At 45.0% G+C, this 24,618-nt stretch overlaps 1 protein-coding gene across 1 annotated transcript in view; it reads right to left on the reverse strand.

Annotated features, from left to right (window-relative positions):
• The window catches only part of NRAP (nebulin related anchoring protein), a 141,859-nt gene that overhangs the window by 109,552 nt on the left and 7,689 nt on the right, over nt 1–24,618 (reverse strand). The window contains exons 2-3 of the mRNA XM_069754339.1: nt 8,681–8,775; nt 4,896–4,983 (exon numbers count right to left, since the gene is read on the reverse strand). Of these exons, the coding sequence (XP_069610440.1) occupies nt 4,896–4,983; nt 8,681–8,775 (183 nt within the window). The remainder of the gene's footprint in view (nt 1–4,895; nt 4,984–8,680; nt 8,776–24,618) is intronic.

Genomic DNA, 24,618 nt, shown 5'->3' on the forward strand with positions numbered 1-24,618 from the left:
TCTCCTGAGGGATCTCCTCCCAGACCTGGACTAAAGCATTAGCCAACTCCTGGACAGTCTGTGGTGCAACGTGATGTTGGTGGATGGAGCGAGACATGATGTCCCAGATGTGCTCAATCGGATTCAGGTCTGGGGAACGGGCGGCCAGACCATAGCTTCAATGCCTTCATCTTGCAGGAACTGCTGACACACTCCATCCACATGAGGTCTGGCATTGTCCTGCATTAGGAGGAACCAAGGGCCACCGCCCCAGCATATGGTCTCACAAGGGGTCTGAGGATCTCATCTCGGTACCTAATGGCAGTCAGGCTACCTCTGGCGAGCACATGAAGGGCTGTGCGGCCCAATGCCACCCCACAGCATTACTGACCCACTGCCAAACCGGTCATGCTTGAGGATGTTGCAGGCAGCAGATCGCTCTCCACGGCGTTTCCAGACTCTGTCACGTCTGTCACATGTGCTCAGTGTGAACCTGCTTTCATCTGTGAAGAGCACAGGGCGCCAGTGGCGAATTTGCCAATCTTGGTGTTTTGTGGCAAATGCCAAGCATCCTGCACAGTGTTGGGCTGTGATCACAACCCCCATCTGTGGACGTCGGGCACTCAGGCCATCCTCATGAAGTCGGTTTCTAACCGTTTGTGCAGACACATGCACATTTGTGGCCTGCTGGAGGTCATTTTGCAGGGCTCTGGCAATGCTCCTCCTTGCACAAAGGCTGAGGTAGCGGTCCTACTGCTGGGTTGTTGCCCTCCTATGGCCCCTCCACATCTACTGGTGTACTGGCCTGTCTCCTGGTAGCGCCTCCAGCCTCTGGACACTATGTTGACAGACACAGCAAACCTTCTTGCCACAGCTTGCATTGATGTGCCATCCTGGATGAGCTGCACTACTTGAGCCACTTGTGTGGGTTGTAGAGTCCGTCTCATGCTATCATGAGTGTGAAAACACAACCAACATTCAAAGGTGACCAAAACATCAGCCAGAAAGCATTGGTACCGAGATGTGGTCTGTGGTCCCCACCTGCAGAACCACTCCTTTATTGAGGGGGTCTTGATAATTGCCAATAATTTCCATCTGTTGTCTATTCCATTTGCACAACAGCATGTGAAATTGATTGTCAATCAGTGTTGCTTCCTAAGTGGACAGTGTGATTTCACAGAAGTTTGATTTACTTGGAGTTATATTCTGTTGTTTAAGTGTTCCCTTTACTTTTTGAGCAGTGTATATACAGTGCTCAGCATAAATGAGTTCACCCCACAGATTTGTCAGAAAACCTTTAGTTTCCTTTCAGAATTAACATTTTCTGTCGGACACCATACTGAAAAATAATCCACAATTGTGGCGCCATTGATTTCAAACAAGATTTGCTATTTTGCACCCAAAAAATCATTTTCTTAACAATTTTGTTCAAGACAATGTTGCAAATATGAGTACACTCTTCAGAGCAAAACTAAAGTTCAGACAACAAAATTTTAATTAAGAAGAATTGCCCCAGGTCAGTCTAATTCTCTATAACACAGATGTTCAACGCACAGGCGACTATCACAGGGTGATGCCATTTCATGCTGTCAGCAATGGCACCACATGGAAGAGAAATGTCATACGACCTGAGAAAGGTTATGGCTACAAGAAGATCAGCGAATTTTTACTTATCAGTCAGATACTGGAGCAAAAGTGATACAGAAATGTAATAAAGATGGAGCTGCAGCATCTCACAGAGACGTCCAGTGACCACGGAAGTCACCACCTAAACTGAAGCATCTCCTGATGAGAAGTGAAGAAATTCCACATGTAAGCTCCCTGCAAGAAGTAGAAAGCCAAACAGGGCGACACATTGCAGAGGAACAGCGGCATGGGAGGGCGTCCACAGAGGAACTGTTCCTAAAGCCCAGGTACAAAAAAGCTGACTACAATGTGCTGGAGGAGGAGGAGGACAAAGAAAACTGCACAGAGCCTCCAGTGAAACATGGTGGGGACCGTGTCCTTATGTGGGGACTCTAGTGTCTGGTGGCACATGAGCTGCTGGTGTCGGGGATATATGATACATGAGCTGCTGATGGAGGGGGCACATGAGCTGCTGGTGTTGCGGGAGAATATAAGCTGCTGGCATTGGGGGGACACATGAGCTGCTGGTGTCATTGATAAACATTGGCGGCTTCAAACCATAACTCTCAAGCACGATGCTCGCTGTCTTGGGGTCATATGTGACACAGAACTTTCTTTTATTCCCTATCTCTAATCACTATTCACTTGTGTCATCTGCATCTTAAAAACCATCTCCAAAATTTGAATTTTCTTATCTTTGGAAATGTTGAAACTCTGAATGTAGCTCTTATTCATTCTCATCCGGACTACTGCAACTCTCTAGTGATCGGTCTCCCTGTCCAATCCATCCTGAATGTGGCAGCCAGGGTCGTATTTCTGTCCAGCCGCATCACCGATGCCTCCACCCTGTGCCAGTCATTACACTGGTTACCCATTCACTACAGAATACAATATAAACTTATCCCTCTCACCCACAAAGCTCTCCACAGTTCTGCACCGCTCTACACCTCCTCCTCATCAATGTCTACCACCCTACCCATCCTCTCCACAGTGCTGCGCCGCCCTAAATCTCCTCATCTCTGTCTACCACCCTACCCGTCCTCTCCACAGTGCTGCACCGCCCTACATCTCCTTCTTATCTCTGTCTACCACCCTACCCATCCTCTCCACAGGGCTGCACCACCCTACATCTCATCTCTGTCTACCACCTACCCATCCTCTCCACAGTGCTGCACCGCCCTACTTCTCCTCCTCATCTCTGTCTACCACCCTACCAGTCCTCTCCACAGTGCTCCACCGCCCTACATCTCCTCCTCATCTGTCTACCACCTACCCATCCTCTCCACAGTGCTGCACCACCCTACATCTCATCTGTCTACCACCCTACCTGTCCTCTCCACCGTGCTGAACTGCCCTACATTTCCTCCTCATCTCTGTCTATCCCCTACCCATCCTCTCCACAGTGCTGCACCACCCTACATCTCCTCCTCATCTCTGTCTACCACCCTACCCATCCTCTCCACAGTGCTGCACCGCCCTACATCTCCTCCTCATCTCTGTCTACCACCCTACCCATCCTCTCCACAATGCTGCACCGCCCTACATCTCATCTCTGTCTACCACCTACCCATCCTCTCCACAGTGCTGCACCGCCCTACATCTCCTCCTCATCTCTGTCTACCACCCTACCCATCCTCTCCACAGTGCTGCACCGCCCTACATCTCCTCATCTGTCTACCACCTACCCGTCCTCTCCACAGTGCTGCACCACCCTACATCTCCTCCTCATCTCTGTCTACCACCTACCCATCCTCTCCACAGTGCTGCACCGCTCTACATCTCCTCCTCATCTCTGTCTACCATCCTACCCATCCTCTCCACAGTGCTGCACCGCCCTACATCTCCTCCTCATCTCTGTCTACCATCCTACCCATCCTCTCCACAGTGTGGCCCCCTACATCTCCTCCCTCATCTCATTGGTCAGTGTCTGGTCAGTATCATCAGTGTGTGGTCAGTATTAGTCTTTATCATCAGTTTGATCACTGATTTCCACTTATGAATTAATGAATAAATCGATTACTGATTACGCTGCTCCCTGTGATTTCAGTGATTTTCCTGCACCCATAGACTTCCATGAGTAATTTTCATCCATGATGCCAGTAAAACACCAACAAATGAACATCTCCATGGACTATAACGGCTTCATCTTCTATCTAACAAAATGATCGATGGATAAATCTTGTAAGTCCATCTCAGACGTCTGAATCATGACTTAAGGTGCGGTCAAATCATGATTTGTCCCTCAATTTTCACAGCCAGTTTTTGTGAAGCTTTCTGCAAAATACGCACCTTGATTATAGCATGTGTATAAACCCTTCATCTAAAAACCCATCCTGCACTAATCCTGCTGACACAGCTGAGGGTTTGTTACAATGTATGAGACAACTACCCGAGATAAACAATTACACAGACTAATGACTCTTACCTTCACTGATACATTGCAACAAACCATAAATGTCTGACATACATTAGGATATGACCTCCAAAGAATGAAGGTTCCCATGTACTGACAGCAAGCAGAGGTCTGGAAATTGGTGAAGCATCAAAATACAAAGTCTATTCAAAAGTTGCTTTTGTGATCACTTTCCTTTCCATTGTTCCGGAATGGCAAATCAAGCTACTCAGGCAGCCATTAGTAATCAGGGGGATACTGAGTGACAAGACAGTGATGCTGCACGCGAAGATACAAAATGTATCACTGTCTTGGCTTTGACTGTTCCTGGAAAAGTTGGATGACAGCCGACATCACCCAGCTTTCCTGAGTCCTGATCAGTAAATCTTCCTAGTGATGCAAAACTCAACACATCAAAAACTGCATGAAATTATCTATAAATCTCACTTTGCGACATTTGGGCGATTTTTGACTGTGTCATGTGACCTCTTTAGCCTGCGGACTGTCCCGGTGAAGCCCCCGTCTTACACATGGGGGCCTCCACCTACTACAGAGATCCTGGCACCAGACACGATAACTCGCCGGGGTAGATGATGATTGACAGCGACAGCCGCAAAGAGCGAGGAAGGAAACCACTTTACATATACAGGACCCGTAAATAACAGATCTCCAAAATAGAACGGAATACCACGGAACATTCCGGAACACGACCCAAACCGGAGAGAGAAACAGAGCCCCGCGTTTTATTATTATGTCTGACTTACACGCAGCTGTCACGGCAAACACCAGGGTCAGAAGACTCGGCGGGAATGTGTGAAAGGCGTAAAGTATCGACGCAAATCCAGGACTCGGCCTCATCCTCTGGTCCCAAGAGCGGCGGTGTAACCGCAACACTCACCTCGCTGAACGCCTCCGACTGTCTCTTTACATGGATATTCACAGGGGTCTCGTACACACTGGTGAAGGTGTTAATCTTCGGATTATGCCTGGAAAGGAAACAGATACAAAACAACAAACATGAAGGAGCGAAACACAAGACACAATAAACAAATGCACTGCGGTAAATAAATAACAATAAATAAAAGCCGACCCACCATGTCATGGTGACCCTACTCGACACGGTCCTAAACTCTACTAATAAAACCTTATCATGTATCTCCGTATACAGGGAGCTCCCCCTAGTGGTGGCTGCAGACAGGATATTATCATGTATCTCTGTATACGGGGAGCTCCCCCTAGTGGTGACTGCAGACAGGATCTTATCATGTATCTCTGTATACAGGGAGCTCCCCCTAGTGGTGACTACAGACAGGATCTTATCATGTATCTCTGTATACAGGGAGCTCCCCCTAGTGGTGGCTGCAGACAGGATCTTATCATGTATCTCTGTATACAGGGAGCTCCCCCTAGTGGTGGCTACAGACAGGATCTTATCATGTATCTCTGTATACAGGGAGCTCCCCCTAGTGGTGGCTGCAGACAGGATCTTATCATGTATCTCTGTATACAGGGAGCTCCCCCTAGTGGTGACTGCAGACAGGAGCTTATCATGTATCTCTGTATACAGGGAGCTCCCCCTAGTGGTGGCTGCAGACAGGATCTTATCACGTATCTCTGTATACAGGGAGCTTCTCCTAGTGGTGGCTGCAGACAGAATCTTTTCATGTATCTCTGTATACAGGGAGCTCCCCCTAGTGGTGGCTGCAGACAGGATCTTATCATGTATCTCTGTATACAGGGAGCTCCCTCTAGTGGTGACTGCAGACAGGATCTTATCATGTATCTCTGTATACAGGGAGCTCCCCCTAGTGGTGGCTGCAGACAGGATCTTATCATGTATCTCTGTATACAGGGAGCTCCCCCTAGTGGTGGCTGCAGACAGGATCTTATCATGTATCTCTGTATACAGGGAGCCCCCCCTAGTGGTGACTGCAGACAGGATCTTATCATGTATCTCTGTACACAGGGAGCTCCCCCTAGTGGTGGCTGCAGACAGGATCTTATCATGTATCTCTGTATACAGGGAGCTCCCCCTAGTGGTGACTGCAGACAGGATCTTATCATGTATCTCTGTATACAGGGAGCTCCCCCTAGTGGTGGCTGCAGATAGGATCTTATCATGTATCTCTGTATACAGGGAGCTCCCCCTAGTGGTGACTGCAGACAGGATCTTATCATGTATCTCTGTATATAGGGAGCTCCCCCTAGTGGTGGCTGCAGACAGGATCTTATCATGTATCTCTGTATACAGGGAGCCCCCCCTAGTGGTGACTGCAGACAGGATCTTATCATGTATCTCTGTACACAGGGAGCTCCCCCTAGTGGTGGCTGCAGACAGGATCTTATCATGTATCTCTGTATACAGGGAGCTCCCCCTAGTGGTGACTGCAGACAGGATCTTATCATGTATCTCTGTATACAGGGAGCTCCCCCTAGTGGTGGCTGCAGATAGGATCTTATCATGTATCTCTGTATACAGGGAGCTCCCCCTAGTGGTGACTGCAGACAGGATCTTATCATGTATCTCTGTATACAGGGAGCTCCCCCTAGTGGTGACTGCAGACAGGATCTTATCATGTATCTCTGTATACAGGGAGCTCCCCCTAGTGGTGGCTGCAGACAGGATCTTATCATGTATCTCTGTATACAGGGAGCTCCCCCTAGTGGTGGCTGCAGACAGGATCTTATCATGTATCTCTGTATACAGGGAGCTCCCCCTAGTGGTGGCTGCAGACAGGATCTTATCATGTATCTCTGTATACGGAGAGCTCCCCTAGTGGTGGCTGCAGACAGGATCTTATCATGTATCTCTATATACAGGGAGCTCCCCCTAGTGGTGGCTGCAGACAGGATCTTATCATGTATCTCTGTATACAGGGAGCTCCCCCTAGTGGTGGCTGCAGACAGGATCTTATCATGTATCTCTATATACAGGGAGCTCCCCCTAGTGGTGGCTGCAGACAGGATCTTATCATGTATCTCTGTATACAGGGAGCTCCCCCTAGTGGTGGCTGCAGACAGAATCTTTTCATGTATCTCTGTATACAGGGAGCTCCCCCTAGTGGTGACTACAGACAGGATCTTATCATGTATCTCTGTATACAGAGAGCTCCCCCTAGTGGTGGCTGCAGACAGGATCTTATCATGTATCTCTGTATACAGGGAGCTCCCCCTAGTGGTGACTACAGACAGGATCTTATCATGTATCTCTGTATACAGGGAGCTCCCCCTAGTGGTGGCTGTAGTTTTCTCTCTTCTTTAAAGGGAACCTGTCACCCCGTTTTTTCAGATTGAGATAAAAATACTGTTAAATAGGGCCTGCGCTGTGCGTTACAATAGTGTATGTAGTGTACCCTGATTTCCCACCTATGCTGCGAAATACATTACCAAAGTCGCCGTTTTCGCCTGTCAATCAGGCTGGTCAGGTCAGGTGGGCATGGTGACATTGCTGTTTCTTCCCCAGCTTTCCGTTGGTGGCGTAGTGGTGTGCGCATGTCCAAGTGCCGAATCCACTGCGCGCAGGTGAAGAAAAAGCGCGCGATCTGCGCTATTACCCTTGTCATCGGTGGGGGCGGCCATCTTCCTGAGGCCATCTTCCTGAGTTTGCATCTCGGCTTCGGGAAAATGGCCGCCGTGATCTCCATCTGCGCACGCGCGGCATCCCGCGGCCATTTTCCTGAAGCCCCGTGCAGCAGAGCACTCCATCTGCGCACGCGCGGCCTCAGGAAGATGGCCGCCCCCACCGATGACAAGGGTAATAGCGCAGATCGCGCGCTTTTTCTTCACCTGCGCGCAGTGGATTCGGCACTTGGACATGCGCACACCACTACGCAACCAACGGAAAGCTGAGGAAGAAACAGCAATGTCACCACGCCCACCTGACCTGACCAGCCTGATTGACAGGCGAAAACGGCGACTTTGGTAATGTATTTCGCAGCATAGGTGGGGAATCAGGGTACACTACATACACTATAGTAACGCACAGCACAGACCCTATTTAACAATATTTTTATCTCAATCTGAAAAAACGGGGTGACAGGTTCCCAAATTAGCCCAATGCCGCCCTCTTCTGTCTTCTGATTGGTAGGACAACACCATTTTAAAGGGAATCTGTCACCCCAAAATTCGCCTATAAGCTGCAGCCACCGGCATCAGGGGCTTATCTACAGCCTTCTGTAATGTAAGCCCCCGACGTAACCTGCAAGATAAGAAAAACGAGTTATATTATACCCACCCAGGGGCGGTCCCGGTGCAGTCCTGGTCCAATGGGCGTTGCGGTCTGGGTCCAGCGCCTCCCATCTTCATACGATGAAGTCCTCTTCTTTGCTTCCCGTCGCGGCTCCTGCACAGGCGTACTGATTTGTCCTGCTGAGTCGCCTGGCCTCTCTGACCTTTCCCGGCGCATGCGCAGCAGCCGCGACAGAAGCAAAGACGAGGACGACATCGTATGAAGATGGGAGGCGCTGGACCCGGACCGCCCCTGGGTGAGTATAATATAACTCGTTTTTCTTACCTTGCAGGATATATCGGGGGCTTACATTACAGAATGTTATAGATAAGCCCCTGATGCCGGTGGCTGCAGCTTATAGGCAACTTTTGGGGTGATAGATTCCCTTTAAGGGCAATGTTCAGATGGTTGATTGCACATCAGTAGTGAAAGTAATTGTCCCCCAAAAAACTTACGCCTGGCAGAACGGCTTCTTCTGGAAACTGACAAAATTGTTGACGGTGAGGATCATTTTGCAGACTTCACAGTGGAAGCACGCCTTGTGCCAGGTCTGAAAGGAGCAGACAGGAAGCAATGAGAAATATGGAGGAAACCCCGACCTTTCCACCACTACAATCTCATGGAAGGGGTTTGGAGGATCATAAACATGGCGCCGGGACCATCATGGGCGGTAAATGTCAGATCTGCATAAAGTCACACTGACCAATCACACAGAGGCTCAATACCGCCACCAACACCGGATAACAGAAGACATTGCAGGATGCCAACCCTCCAGAGCAGCGCTCAGTGCGGAAACATGAGATCAGGACAAGATGTGACCGCCAAACCCTCCAGATAAAATTAGAGAAACGAGAAGACTTTCTAAGAAGAAACCGGAACCAAAATCAAGGTGCAACGACCAACACTGGAAGCAAAATTACCCAGGTTATACCAGCTGTACATATATAATTATATACAGGAGGTGCCCGGGTTATACCAGCTGTACATATATAATTATATACAGGAGATGCCCAGGTTATACCAGCTGTACATATATAATTATACACAGGAGGTGCCCAGGTTATACCAGCTGTACATATATAATTATATACAGGAGGTGCCCGGGTTATACCAGCTGTATATATATAATTATATACAGGAGATACCCAGGTTATACCAGCTGTATATATATATAATTATATACAGGAGGTGCCCGGGTTATACCGGCTGTACATATATAATTATATACAGGAGATGCCCAGGTTATACCAGCTGTATATATATAATTATATACAGGAGATGCCCAGGTTATACCAGCTGTACATATATAATTATACACAGGAGGTGCCCAGGTTATACCAGCTGTACATATATAATTATATACAGGAGGTGCCCGGGTTATACCAGCTGTATATATATAATTATATACAGGAGATACCCAGGTTATACCATCTGTATATATATATAATTATATACAGGAGGTGCCCGGGTTATACCGGCTGTACATATATAATTATACACAGGAGGTGCCCAGGTTATACCAGCTGTACATATATAATTATATACAGGAGGTGCCCGGGTTATACCAGCTGTATATATATAATTATATACAGGAGATACCCAGGTTATACCATCTGTATATATATATAATTATATACAGGAGGTGCCCGGGTTATACCGGCTGTACATATATAATTATATACAGGAGATGCCCAGGTTATACCAGCTGTACATATATAATTATATACAGGAGGTGCCCGGGTTATACCAGCTGTACATATATAATTATATACAGGAGATACCCAGGTTATACCAGCTGTACATATATAATTATATACAGGAGATACCCAGGTTATACCAGCTGTACATATATAATTATGTACAGGAGATGCCCAGGTTATACCAGCTGTACATATATAATTATATACAGGAGATGCCCAGGTTATACCAGCTGTACATATATAATTATATACAGGAGATGCCCAGGTTATACCAGCTGTACATATATAATTATATACAGGAGGTGCCCGGGTTATACCAGCTGTACATATATAATTATATACAGGAGATGCCCAGGTTATACCAGCTGTACATATATAATTATATACAGGAGATACCCAGGTTATACCAGCTGTACATATATAATTATATACAGGAGATGCCCAGGTTATACCGGCTGTACATATATAATTATATACAGGAGATGCCCAGGTTATATCAGCTGTACATATATAATTATATACAGGAGGTGCCCAGGTTATACCGGCTGTACATATATAATTATATACAGGAGGTGCCCGGGTTATACCAGCTGTACATATATAATTATATACAGAAGATGCCCAGGTTATACCATCTGTACATATATAATTATATACAGGAGATGCCCAGATTATACCAGCTGTACATATATAATTATATACAGGGGATGCCCAGGTTATACCAGCTGTACATATATAATTATATACAGGAGATGCCCAGGTTATACCAGCTGTACATATATAATTATATACAGGGGATGCCCAGGTTATACCAGCTGTACATATATAATTATATACAGGGGATGCCCAGGTTATACCAGCTGTACATATATAATTATATACAGGAGATGCCCAGGTTATACCAGCTGTACATATATAATTATATACAGGAGATGCCCAGGTTATACCAGCTGTACATATATAATTATATACAGGAGATACCCAGGTTATACCATCTGTACATATATAATTATATACAGGAGATGCCCAGGTTATACCAGCTGTACATATATAATTATATACAGGAGATACCCAGGTTATACCATCTGTACATATATAATTATATACAGGAGATGCCCAGGTTATACCAGCTGTACATATATAATTATATACAGGAGGTGCCCGGGTTATACCAGCTGTACATATATAATTATATACAGGAGATGCCCAGGTTATACCAGCTGTACATATATAATTATATACAGTTAGGGCCAGAAATATTTGGACAGTGACACAATTTTCGCGAGTTGGGCTCTGCATGCCACCACATTGGATTTGAAATGAAACCTCTACAACAGAATTCAAGTGCAGATTGTAACGTTTAATTTGAAGGGTTGAACAAAAATATCTGATAGAAAATGTAGGAATTGTACACATTTCTTTACAAACACTCCACATTTTAGGAGGTCAAAAGTAATTGGACAAATAAACATAACCCAAACAAAATATTTTTATTTTCAATATTTTGTTGCAAATCCTTTGGAGGCAATCACTGCCTTAAGTCTGGAACCCATGGACATCACCAAACGCTGGGTTTCCTCCTTCTTAATGCTTTGCCAGGCCTTTACAGCCGCAGCCTTCAGGTCTTGCTTGTTTGTGGGTCTTTCCGTCTTAAGTCTGGATTTGAGCAAGTGAAATGCATGCTCAATTGGGTTTAGATCTGGAGATTGACTTGGCCATTGCAGAATGTTCCACTTTTTGGCACTCATGAACTCCTGGGTAGCTTTGGCTGTATGCTTGGGGTCATTGTCCATCTGTACTATGAAGCGCCGTCCAATCAACTTTGCAGCATTTGGCTGAATCTGGGCTGAAAGTATATCCCGGTACACTTCAGAATTCATCCGGCTACTCTTGTCTGCTCTTATGTCATCAATAAACACAAGTGACCCAGTGCCATTGAAAGCCATGCATGCCCATGCCATCACGTTGCCTCCACCATGTTTTACAGAGGATGTGGTGTGCCTTGGATCATGTGCCGTTCCCTTTTTTCTTCCCATCATTCTGGTACAGGTTGATCTTTGTCTCATCTGTCCATAGAATACTTTTCCAGAACTGAGCTGGCTTCTTGAGGTGTTTTTCTGTCTGTTTTTGGTATTGATGAATGGTTTGCATCTAGATGTGAACCCTTTGTGTTTACGGTCATGGAGTCTTCTCTTTACTGTTGACTTAGAGACAGATACACCTACTTCACTGAGAGTGTTCTGGACTTCAGTTGATGTTGTGAACGGGTTCTTCTTCACCAAATTAAGTATGCGGCGATCATCCACCACTGTTGTCATCCGTGGACGCCCAGGCCTTTTTGAGTTCCCAAGCTCACCAGTCAATTCCTTTTTTCTCAGAATGTACCCAACTGTTGATTTTGCTACTCCAAGCATGTCTGCTATCTCTCTGATGGATTTTTTCTTTTTTTTCAGCCTCAGGATGTTCTGCTTCACCTCAATTGAGAGTTCCTTTGACCGCATGTTGTCTGCTCACAGCAACAGCTTCCAAATGCAAAACCACACACCTGGAATCCACCCCTGACCTTTTAACTACTTCATTGATTACAGGTTAACGAGGGAGACGCCTTCAGAGTTAATTGCAGCCCTTAGAGTCCATTGTCCAATTACTTTTGGTCCCTTGAAAAAGAGGACGCTATGCATTACAGAGCTATGATTCCTAAACCCTTTCTCCGATTTGGATGTGGAAACTATCATATTGCAGCTGGGAGTGTGCACTTTCAGCCCATATTATATATATAATTGTATTTCTGAACATGTTTTTGTAAACAGCTAAAATAACAAAACTTGTGTCACTGTCCAAATATTTCTGGCCCTAACTGTACAGGAGATGCCCAGGTTATACCAGCTGTACATATATAATTATATACAGGAGGTGCCCGGGTTATACCAGCTGTACATATATAATTATATACAGGAGATGCCCAGGTTATACCAGCTGTACATATATAATTATATACAGGAGATGCCCAGGTTATACCAGCTGTACATATATAATTATATACAGGAGATGCCCAGGTTATACCGGCTGTACATATATAATTATATACAGGAGATGCCCAGGTTATATCAGCTGTACATATATAATTATATACAGGAGGTGCCCACGTTATACCGGCTGTACATATATAATTATATACAGGAGGTGCCCGGGTTATACCAGCTGTACATATATAATTATATACAGAAGATGCCCAGGTTATACCATCTGTACATATATAATTATATACAGGAGATGCCCAGATTATACCAGCTGTACATATATAATTATATACAGGGGATGCCCAGGTTATACCAGCTGTACATATATAATTATATACAGGAGATGCCCAGGTTATACCAGCTGTACATATATAATTATATACAGAGGATGCCCAGGTTATACCAGCTGTACATATATAATTATATACAGGGGATGCCCAGGTTATACCAGCTGTACATATATAATTATATACAGGAGATGCCCAGGTTATACCAGCTGTACATATATAATTATATACAGGAGATGCCCAGGTTATACCAGCTGTACATATATAATTATATACATAAGATGCCCAGATTATACCAGCTGTAAATATATAATTATATACAGGAGATGCCCAGGTTATACCAGCTGTACATATATAATTACAGTATATAATTATATACAGGAGATGCCCAGGTTATACCAGCTGTACATATATAATTATATACAGGCGATGCCCAGATTATACCAGCTGTACATATATAATTATATACAGGAGATACCTGGTTATACCAGCTGTACATATATAATTATATACAGGAGATGCCCAAGTTATACCAGCTGTACATATATAATTATATACAGGAGATGCCCAGGTTATACCAGCTGTACATATATAATTATGTACAGGAGATGCTCAGGTTATACCAGCTGTAGATATATAATTATGTACAGGAGATGCCCAGGTTATATCGACTGTACATACATAGTTACCGTATATACTTGAGTATAAGCCGAGATTTTCAGCCCAAAAAAATTGGCTGAAAGTGCCCCTCTCGGCTTATACTCAAATCATGGTTGGTGGGGGGGTCGGCGGGTGAGGGGGAGCGACGACGGTCACATACTCACCTGCTCCTGGCGCGGTCCCCGCATGTCCCATGGTCTCCGGCACCCGCAGCTTCTTCCTCTGTTCAGCAGTCACTGGTACTGCTCATTAAAGTTATGAATATGGACTCCATTCCCATAGGGGTGCAGCCGCATATTCATTACTGTAATGAGCGGTACCAATGACGGCTGAACAGAGGAAGAAGAGGCAAGCGCCGGAGACAATCTGTCCGGGAGAAGCTGCCAGGGACAGCGCCGGGAGCAGGTGAGTATTTCATATTCACCTTTCCCCATTCCACCGCCGCTCCGTCTTCCGCGTCCTCTGCACTGACTGTTCAGGTCAGAAGGCACGATGACGTATTAGTGTGCACGCCGCCCTCTGCCTGAACCGTCAGTGTGGAGAGACGGGACGCTGAGGAGCAGCGACGAGAGGGGAGTATGTGATTTTTTTTTATTGCAGCAGCAGAAGCATTACATGTGGCACAATGTTATATGGAGCATCTATGGGGCCATAATGAACTGTATGGAGCATTATATGGGGCACATTGTTATATGGAGCATCTATGGGGCCATAATGAACTATATGGAGCATTATATGTGGCACATTGTTATATAGAGCAACTTATGGGGCCATAATGAACTGTATGGAGCATTATATGTGGCACATTGTTATATAGAGCAACTTATGGGGTCATAATGAACTGTATGGAGCATTATATGGGGCACATTGTTATATGGAGCATCTATGGGGCCATAATGAACTATATGGAGCATTATATGTGGCACATTGTTATATAGAGCAACTTATGGGGCCATAATGAACTGTATGGAGCATTATATGGGGCACATTGTTATATGGAGCATATATGGGGTCATAATGAACTATATGGAGCATTATATGTGGCACATTGTTATATAGAGCAACTTATGGGGCCATAATGAACTGCATGGAGCATTATATGGGACACATTGTTATATGGAGCATCTATGGGATCATAATGAACTGCATGGAGCATTATATGGGGCACATTTGTATATGGAGCATCTATGGGGCCATAATGAACTGTATGGAGCATTATATGGGGCATATTTGTATATGGAGCATCTATGGGGCCATAATGAACTGCATGGAGCATTATATGGAGCACATTGTTATATGGAGCATCTATGGGGTCATAATGAACTGCATGGAGCATTATATGGGGCACATTGTTATATGGAGCATCTATGGGGCCATAATGAACTGTCTTGAGCATTATATGGGGCATACAGTGGGGCAAAAAAGTATTTAGTCAGTCAACAATAGTGCAAGTTCCACCACTTAAAAAGATGAGAGGCGTCTGTAATTTACATCATAGGTAGACCTCAACTATGGGAGACAAACTGAGAAAAAAAAATCCAGAAAATCACATTGTCTGTTTTTTATCATTTTATTTGCATATTATGGTGGAAAATAAGTATTTGGTCAGAAACAAACAATCAAGATTTCTGGCTCTCACAGACCTGTAACTTCTTCTTTAAGAGTTTCCTCTTTCCTCCACTCATTACCTGTAGTAATGGCACCTGTTTAAACTTGTTATCAGTATAAAAAGACACCTGTGCACACCCTCAAACAGTCTGACTCCAAACTCCACTATGGTGAAGACCAAAGAGCTGTCAAAGGACACCAGAAACAAAATTGTAGCCCTGCACCAGGTTGGGAAGACTGAATCTGCAATAGCCAACCAGCTTGGAGTGAAGAAATCAACAGTGGGAGCAATAATTAGAAAATGGAAGACATACAAGACCACTGATAATCTCCCTCGATCTGGGGCTCCACGCAAAATCCCACCCCGTGGGGTCAGAATGATCACAAGAACGGTGAGCAAAAATCCCAGAACCACGCGGGGGGACCTAGTGAATGAACTGCAGAGAGCTGGGACCAATGTAACAAGGCCTACCATAAGTAACACACTACGCCACCATGGACTCAGATCCTGCAGTGCCAGACGTGTCCCACTGCTTAAGCCAGTACATGTCTGGGCCCATCTGATGTTTGCTAGAGAGCATTTGGATGATCCAGAGGAGTTTTGGGAGAATGTCCTATGGTCTGATGAAACCAAACTGGAACTGTTTGGTAGAAACACAACTTGTCGTGTTTGGAGGAAAAAGAATACTGAGTTGCATCCATCAAACACCATACCTACTGTAAAGCATGGTGGTGGAAACATGCTTTGGGGCTGTTTCTCTGCAAAGGGGCCAGGACGACTGATCCGGGTACATGAAAGAATGAATGGGGCCATGTATCGTGAGATTTTGAGTGCAAACCTCCTTCCATCAGCAAGGGCATTGAAGATGAAACGTGGCTGGGTCTTTCAACATGACAATGATCCAAAGCACACCGCCAGGGCAACGAAGGAGTGGCTTCGTAAGAAGCATTTCAAGGTCCTGGAGTGGCCTAGCCAGTCTCCAGATCTCAACCCTATAGAAAACCTTTGGAGGGAGTTGAAAGTCTGTGTTGCCAAGCGAAAAGCCAAAAACATCACTGCTCTAGAGGAGATCTGCATGGAGGAATGGGCCAACATACCAACAACAGTGTGTGGCAACCTTGTGAAGACTTACAGAAAACGTTTGACCTCTGTCATTGCCAACAAAGGATATATTACAAAGTGTTGAGATGAAATTTTGTTTCTGACCAAATACTTATTTTCCACCATAATATGCAAATAAAATGATAAAAAAACAGACAATGTGATTTTCTGGATTTTTTTTTCTCAGTTTGTCTCCCATAGTTGAGGTCTACCTATGATGTAAATTACAGACGCCTCTCATCTTTTTAAGTGGTGGAACTTGCACTATTGCTGACTGACTAAATACTTTTTTGCCCCACTGTATTTGTATATGGAGCATCTATGGGGCCATAATGAACTACATTGAGCATTATATGGGGCACATTTGTATATGGAGCATCTATGGGGTCATAATGAACTGCATGGAGCATTATATGGGGCACATTGTTATATGGAGCATCTATGGGGCCATAGTGAACTATATGGAGCATTATATGGGGCACATTGTTATATGGAGCATCTATGGGGCCATAATGAACTGTATGGAGCATTAAATGGGGCACATTGTTATATGGAGCATCTATGGGGCAATAATGAACTGTATGGAGCATTATATGGGGAATATTTGTATATGGAGCATCTATGGGGCCATAATGAACTGCTTGGAGCATTATATGGGGCACATTGTTATATGGAGCATCTATGGGGCCATAATGAACTGTATGGAGCATTATATGGGGCACATTGTAATATGGAGCATCTATGGGGCCATAATGAACTGCATGGAGCATTATATGGGGTACATTGTTATATGGAGCATCTATGGGGCCATAATGAACTGTATGGAGCATTATATGGGGCATATTTGTATATGGAGCATCTATGGGGCCATAATGAACTGTATGGAGCATTATATGGGGCACATTGTTATATGGAGCATCTATGGGGCCATAATAAACTGCATGGAGCATTATATGGGGCACATTGTAATATGGAGCATCTATGGGGCCATAATGAACTGCATGGAGCATTATATGGGGTACATTGTTATATGCAGCATCTATGGGGCCATAATGAACTGCATGGAGCATTATATGGGGCACAATGTTATATGGAGCATCTATGGGGCCATAATGAACTGCATGGAGCATTATATGGGGCACAATGTTATATGGAGCATCTATGGGGCCATAATGAACTGTATGGAGCATTATATGGGGCACATTGTTATATGGAGCATCTTTTGGGGCCATAATGAACTGCATGGAGCATTATATGGGGCACTTTTGTATATGGAGCATTTTATGGGGCCATAATGAACTGTATGGAGCATTATATGGGGCACTTTTGTATATGGAGCATCTTATGGGGCCATAATGAACTGTATGGAGCATTATATGGGGCACATTGTTATATGGAGCATGTATGGGGCCATAATGAACTGCATGGAGCTCTATATGGGGCACATTGTTATATGCAGCATCTATGGGGCCATAATCAGCATTTGTGCAGCATTATATGGGCCAAATATCTGTATGGAGCATCTTATCTACTATATAATTGTCTAAGGGTCACTTCCGTCTTTCTGTCTGTCCTTCTGTCTGTCTGTCACGGATATTCATTTGGTCGCGGCCTCTGTCTGTCATGGAAATCCAAGTCGCTGATTGGTCACAGCAAAACAGCCACGACCAATCAGTGACGGGCACAGTACGGAAGAAAATGGCCGCTCCTTCCTCCCCGCAGTCACTGCCCGGCGCCCGCATACTTCCCTCCAGTCACCGCTCACACAGGGTTAATGCCGACGGTAACGGACCGCGTTATGTCGCAGGTAACGCGCTCCGTAACCGCTTCTATTAACCCTGTGTGTCCCCAACTTTTTACTATTGATGCTGCCTATGCGGCATCAATAGTAAAAAATTTAATGTTAAAAATAATTTAAAAAAACAAAAACCTGGTATACTCACCCTCCGTAGTCCGACGATGCGCTCGCACCTGCCGCCATCTTCCGTTCCCGGCGATGCATTGCGAAATTACCCGGAAGACTTAGCGGTCTCGCGAGACCGCCAAGTCATCTGGGTAATTTTGCAATGCATCCTGGGAATGGAAGATGGCGGCAGCCGTGCACGTATCGCCGGAGCTTCGGTGGATCCCAGGGGTGAGTATAGAACTATTTTTTATTTTAATTATTTTTTTAACAGGGATATGGTGCCCACACTGGTAAATACTACGTGGCCTGCGTTACATACCGCGTGGCTGCTATATACTACATAGGCAGTGTTATATACTATGTGGGCTGTGTGATATACTCCGTGGGCTGTGCTATATACTGCGAGGGCTGTGCTGTATACTACGTCGCTGGGCAATATATTACGTGGCTGGGCAATATACTATGTGACTGGCCAAAATACTACGTGGCTGGGCAATATACTACGTGGCTCTGTGCTGTATACTACGTGACTGGGCTGTATACTATGTGACTGGCCAAAATACTACGTGGCTCTGCTGTATACTACGTCGCTGGGCAATATACTACGTGGCTGGGCAATATACTATGTGGCTGGGCAATATACTACGTGGCTGGGCATGGGCAATATACTACGTCACTGGGCAATATACTACGTCACTGGGCAATATACTACGTCGCTGGGCAATATACAACTTGACTGGGCAATATACTACGTGGCTGGGCAATATACTACGTGGCTGGGCAATATACTACGTCGCTGGGCAATATACAACTTGACTGGGCAATATACTACGTGGCTGGGCAATATACTACGTGGCTGGGCAATATACTACGTCGCTGGGCAATATACTACGTGGCTCTGCTGTATACTACGTCGCTGGGCAATATACTACGTGGCTGGGCAATATACTACGTGGCTGGGCAATATACTACGTCGCTGGGCAATATACTACGTGGCTGGGCAATATACTACGTGGCTGGGCAATATACTACGACGCTGGCCAATATACAACGTGACTGGGCAATATACTACGTGGCTGGGCAATATACTACGTGGCTGGGCAATATACTACGTGGCTGGGCAATATACTACGTAACTGGGCAATATACTACGTCGCTTGGCAATATACTATGTTGCTGGGCAATATACAACGTGACTGGGCAATATACTACATGGCTGGGCAATATACTACGTGGCTGGGCAATATACTACGTGGCTGGGCAATATACTACGTGACTGGGCAATATACTACGTGACTGGGCAATATACTACGTGACTGGGCAATATACTACGTGGCTGGGCAATATACTACGTGACTGGGCAATATACTACGTGACTGGACAATATACTACGTGGCTGGGCAATATACTATGTGACTGGGCAATATACTACGTGACTGGAAAATATACTACATAGCTGGGCAATATACTACGTTATTGGGCAATAGACTACGTGGCTGGGCAATATACTACGTGGCTGGGCAATATACTACGTGGACATGCATATTCTAGAATACCTGATGCGTTAGAACCGGGCCACCATCTAGTGGGGTCATAATCAGCATTTGTGCAGCATTATATGGGGCATATTTTAATATGGAGTATCTTATGGGGCCCATCATAAATTTTATGGAGCATTATATGGGGCATATTTTGTATGGAGCATCTTATGGGGCCATCATGAACAGTATGGAGCATTATATGGGGCTCCTGATTCAATATGGATGTTCAAAAACACTTAAAGGGACACTGTCATCTGAATTTGGAGGGAACAATCTTCAGCCATGGATGCGGGGTTTTGGGGTTTTTGATTCACCCTTTCCTTACCCGCTGGCTGCATGCTGGCTGCAATATTGGATTGAAGTTCATTCTCTGTCTTCCGTAGTACACGCCTGCGCAAGACAAGATTGCACTATGGAGGACAGAGAATGAACTTCAATCCAATATTGCAGCCAGCATGCAGCCAGCGGGTAAGGAAAGGGTGAATCAAAAACCCCAAAACCCCGCCTCCATGGCTGAAGATTGTTCCCTCCAAATTCAGGTGACAGTGTCCCTTTAACCTACTGATGTCTCAATTAATTTTACTTTTATTGGTATCTATTTTTACAATAAGTTTTCCCAGTTTTTTTGTGGCAAAATTAGGGGGGTCGGCTAATAATCGAGTATTTACGGTATTGGACCAGTTCTTAGATAAGGAATGTTTTATTGTCCTCTGTTTGGGGTCTGGTTCTGTTGTGATGACCCCACATGGTCTGAGGGGCAAGTTCCTTAGTTGATGTAAAAAGACATAAATCCATGCGACACATTCATTCCTGCACTGAGACTGTCAAAGGTCATCATCAGCTTATACTCCCATAGTCTTCTGTCTCTTTGAGATTTGAAGCTACCTTTTATTACAAGTAATTTCATGTCCATAATGTTATGATCCGGGAGACATAGACTCCTTCAGACATTTGATAAAATCCACCATCATAGACACTAACAGGACACAAGCATCCAACATCAGTGCCCAGGAGAGAAAGGCCATACAGTCTCTGAAAACCAACAAAGAAATCATCATCAAACCTGCTGACAAGGGAGGTGCAGTAGTCATGATGAACACATCAGACTATATGAGGGAAGCAAACAGACGACTTATGGACACACGCTACTACAAAAAACTGGAGTCGGATCCTCTATATTCTATACTTGGATCCAGCACTCTGTGAACAGCCGGCTTCTTTACCAATGACCTTTTCATGGGCTTCCTTTCTCCTGAACACCGGGCACATGTGTCACGAGCGGCACCCTGATGGTTTATTAATGTTTTGCTATTGGGGATTAGGGATAGATTAGTAAGTAGTGCAGGACCATAGGGGGATTAGAATAGAGGGGGCACAGTAGAGATAGAGCATAGGATAGATGTAAGAGTAGTAAGGTATAGGCAGCATAGGGGTTAAGTAGATGTGAGACACAGCAGAGCAGCACAGAGCAGGGAGGTATAGGACAGATATTTCCTGGTTCTGTCAGATGCCGGGCAGCTTGCCCAAGGGCAGGAGAGTATTACAGACCGTGGGGGATAAGTCTGCAGATGGCAGTAAGACCCCCCTAAGGCTGAGAATCGTGCAGGTGGTCACCAGTATATACAGAGCCGTTCCAAGGAAGGATCCAAAGCTAGTGGCTGGGATTAGGAGGCAGCTGAGTTGGCGAGCCCGTTACCCTATAACTCAGGTAAAATCCTGATGCAATCCTGAATACCACATACCCTAAGGCAGTGTTTTTCAACCAGTGTGCCGCGGCACACTAGTGTGCCGCGACACATGGTCGGGTGTGCCGCGGGGAACGTTCCCCAAACTATTGTGCCCCCTCCGGTTCACTTGCTTGCCTGAGTCCCTTCCTTCCTTCAGCGGTCTGACCGCCGCTGGCACTTCCGCATCAGGGAAGCGCCAGCAGCGGCTGACGTCACAGTCTGGCTCTGTCACTCTGAGCGTGCGTGTGACAGGCTGCCGCCGCTGCTGCTTAGTGTCGTGGCGCCGGTCACTCAGTTCGGGTGGCGTGTGTGGTTGGAGTGGACGGTGACGGTAGTAATTCAGTCCTAAAGACCACGGGGTCCGGGTGGAGAGTTTGCATGCATGATAGGGGAGGGGGAGGGAGCAGCAGCCAGGGCAGGGGCAGCAGCCAACAGCAAAACTGACATTATATATATATATATATATATATATATATATATATATATATACATACGCACAGAGGACATATGGGGGCACAAATCTGGACATATAAGGGCACAAATCTGGACATTATGGGGGCACCGATCTGGACAGTACGGCCCATACTGTCCAGATCTGTGCCCCCATAACATAATGTCCAGATTTTTGCCCCCATTCTGTCCAGATTTGTGCCCCCATATGTCCAGATCTGTGCCCCCATTCTGTCCAGATTTGTGCCCCCATACTATCCAGATTTGTGCCCCCTATTGGGGCACAGATCTGGACAGTATGGGGGCACAAATCTGGACATGCATATAACAATATGCATATAACAATGCTTATAATGTTATACTGCATATAGCAATGAGAAATGTACAATGAGAAATACTATGGTCATGAGGCTGGAGTACTACAAGTACCAGCTCATATGCTGAGTATATGAGCTGGCACTTGTACTCTGGCCTCATGGCCATAGTATTTCTCATTGTACCCCTTTATATTGCAGTATATGAGCCACATAATTATGAGCACCATATACTGTGGCGCTGTACAATGCATATCACCACAGTATATGGTGCTGATAATTATGTGCTCATATACTGTATGTATGAGTTTACATGGGACTGTATATATATATATATATATATATATGTATATATATATATATATAGGAATACATGGGACTGTATGTATGAGGTTACATGGGATTGTATATATGAGGGGGTTATCCTTTTTATTTCACTTTTTTTAAAATAAATAATTTACCGTATTGAAAGGACCTCTGCCAGGCATATTTCACTCTTGAGGGCTTAAAAAGCAGCTCTTGTGGTGATAAGGAGCTGATTTAAAACTCCCAAGAGTGAACTCCGTGAGAGCTGTATGTGTGGAATAATAAATTATATTTTGGCGGTCTTCAGCAGTCATGTCCTGCTTGAATTGACTCTAGTGGCGTAGCACTTTGCAGCCGGCTCTATTCTACTTATAGAGAAAGCTGAGTGCTACGTCACTAGTGTCAATTCAAGCAGGAAATGCAGACCGTAGTAATATAAGTTATTATTCCACACATACACATAGCTCCCAACTTTTGAAGCTGGGAAAGAGGGACAAAGTTTGCGGCGCGCGTCGCGGCAAATTTTAGGCCACGCCTCTGACCACACCCATTCACTAGTCCCACCCATATCCACGTCTCAACCACACCCATTTAGCACTGCTGATCACACTGTTCATAAAGAATAATTATAAACAAAAAAATATGGCAACACAGTGCTCCATACTGTATAATGGCCCCACAATGCTCAATACTGTATAATGGCCCCACATGATGCTCAATACTGTATAATGGCCCCACATGATGCTCAATACTGTATAATAGCCGCACATAATGCTCAATACTGTATAATGACCGCACATGATGCTCCATACTGTATAACGGCCACACATGATGCTCCATACTGTATAATAGCCGCACATGATGCTCCATACTGTATAATGACTACACATGATGCTCCATACTGTATAATTACCGCACATGATGCTCCATACTGTATAATGATCGCACATGATGCTCCATACTGTATAATGGCCCCACATGATGCTCAATACTGTATAATGGCCCCACATGATGCTCCATACTGTATAATGACCACACATAATGCTCAATACTGTATAATGACCGCACATGATGCTCCATACTGTATAACGGCCACACATGATGCTCCATACTGTATAATAGCCGCACATGATGCTCCATACTGTATAATGGCCCCACATGATGCTCAATACTGTATAATGGCCCCACATGATGCTCCATACTGTATAATGACCACACATAATGCTCAATACTGTATAATGGCCCCACATGATGCTCAATACTGTATAATGGCCCCACATGATGCTCCATACTGTATAATAGCCGCACATGATGCTCCATACTGTATAATGACTACACATGATGCTCCATACTGTATAATTACCGCACATGATGCTCCATACTGTATAATGATCGCACATGATGCTCTATACTGTATAATAGCCGCACATGATGCTCAATACTGTATAATGGCCCCACATGATGCTCCATAGTGTATAATAGCCCCACATGATGCTCAATACTGTATAATGGCCCCACATGATGCTCCATACTGTATAATAGCCGCACATGATGCTCCATACTGTATAATGACTACACATGATGCTCCATACTGTATAATTACCGCACATGATGCTCCATACTGTATAATGACTGCACATGATGCTCCATACTGTATAATGGCCCCACATGATGCTCCATACTGTATAATAGCCGCACATGATGCTCCATACTGTATAATGACCGCACATGATGCTCCATACTGTATAATGACTACACATGATGCTCCATAC

Source organism: Ranitomeya imitator, chromosome 2 (genome assembly GCF_032444005.1).
Source record: "Ranitomeya imitator isolate aRanImi1 chromosome 2, aRanImi1.pri, whole genome shotgun sequence".
Taxonomy (NCBI): Eukaryota; Metazoa; Chordata; class Amphibia; order Anura; family Dendrobatidae; genus Ranitomeya; species Ranitomeya imitator.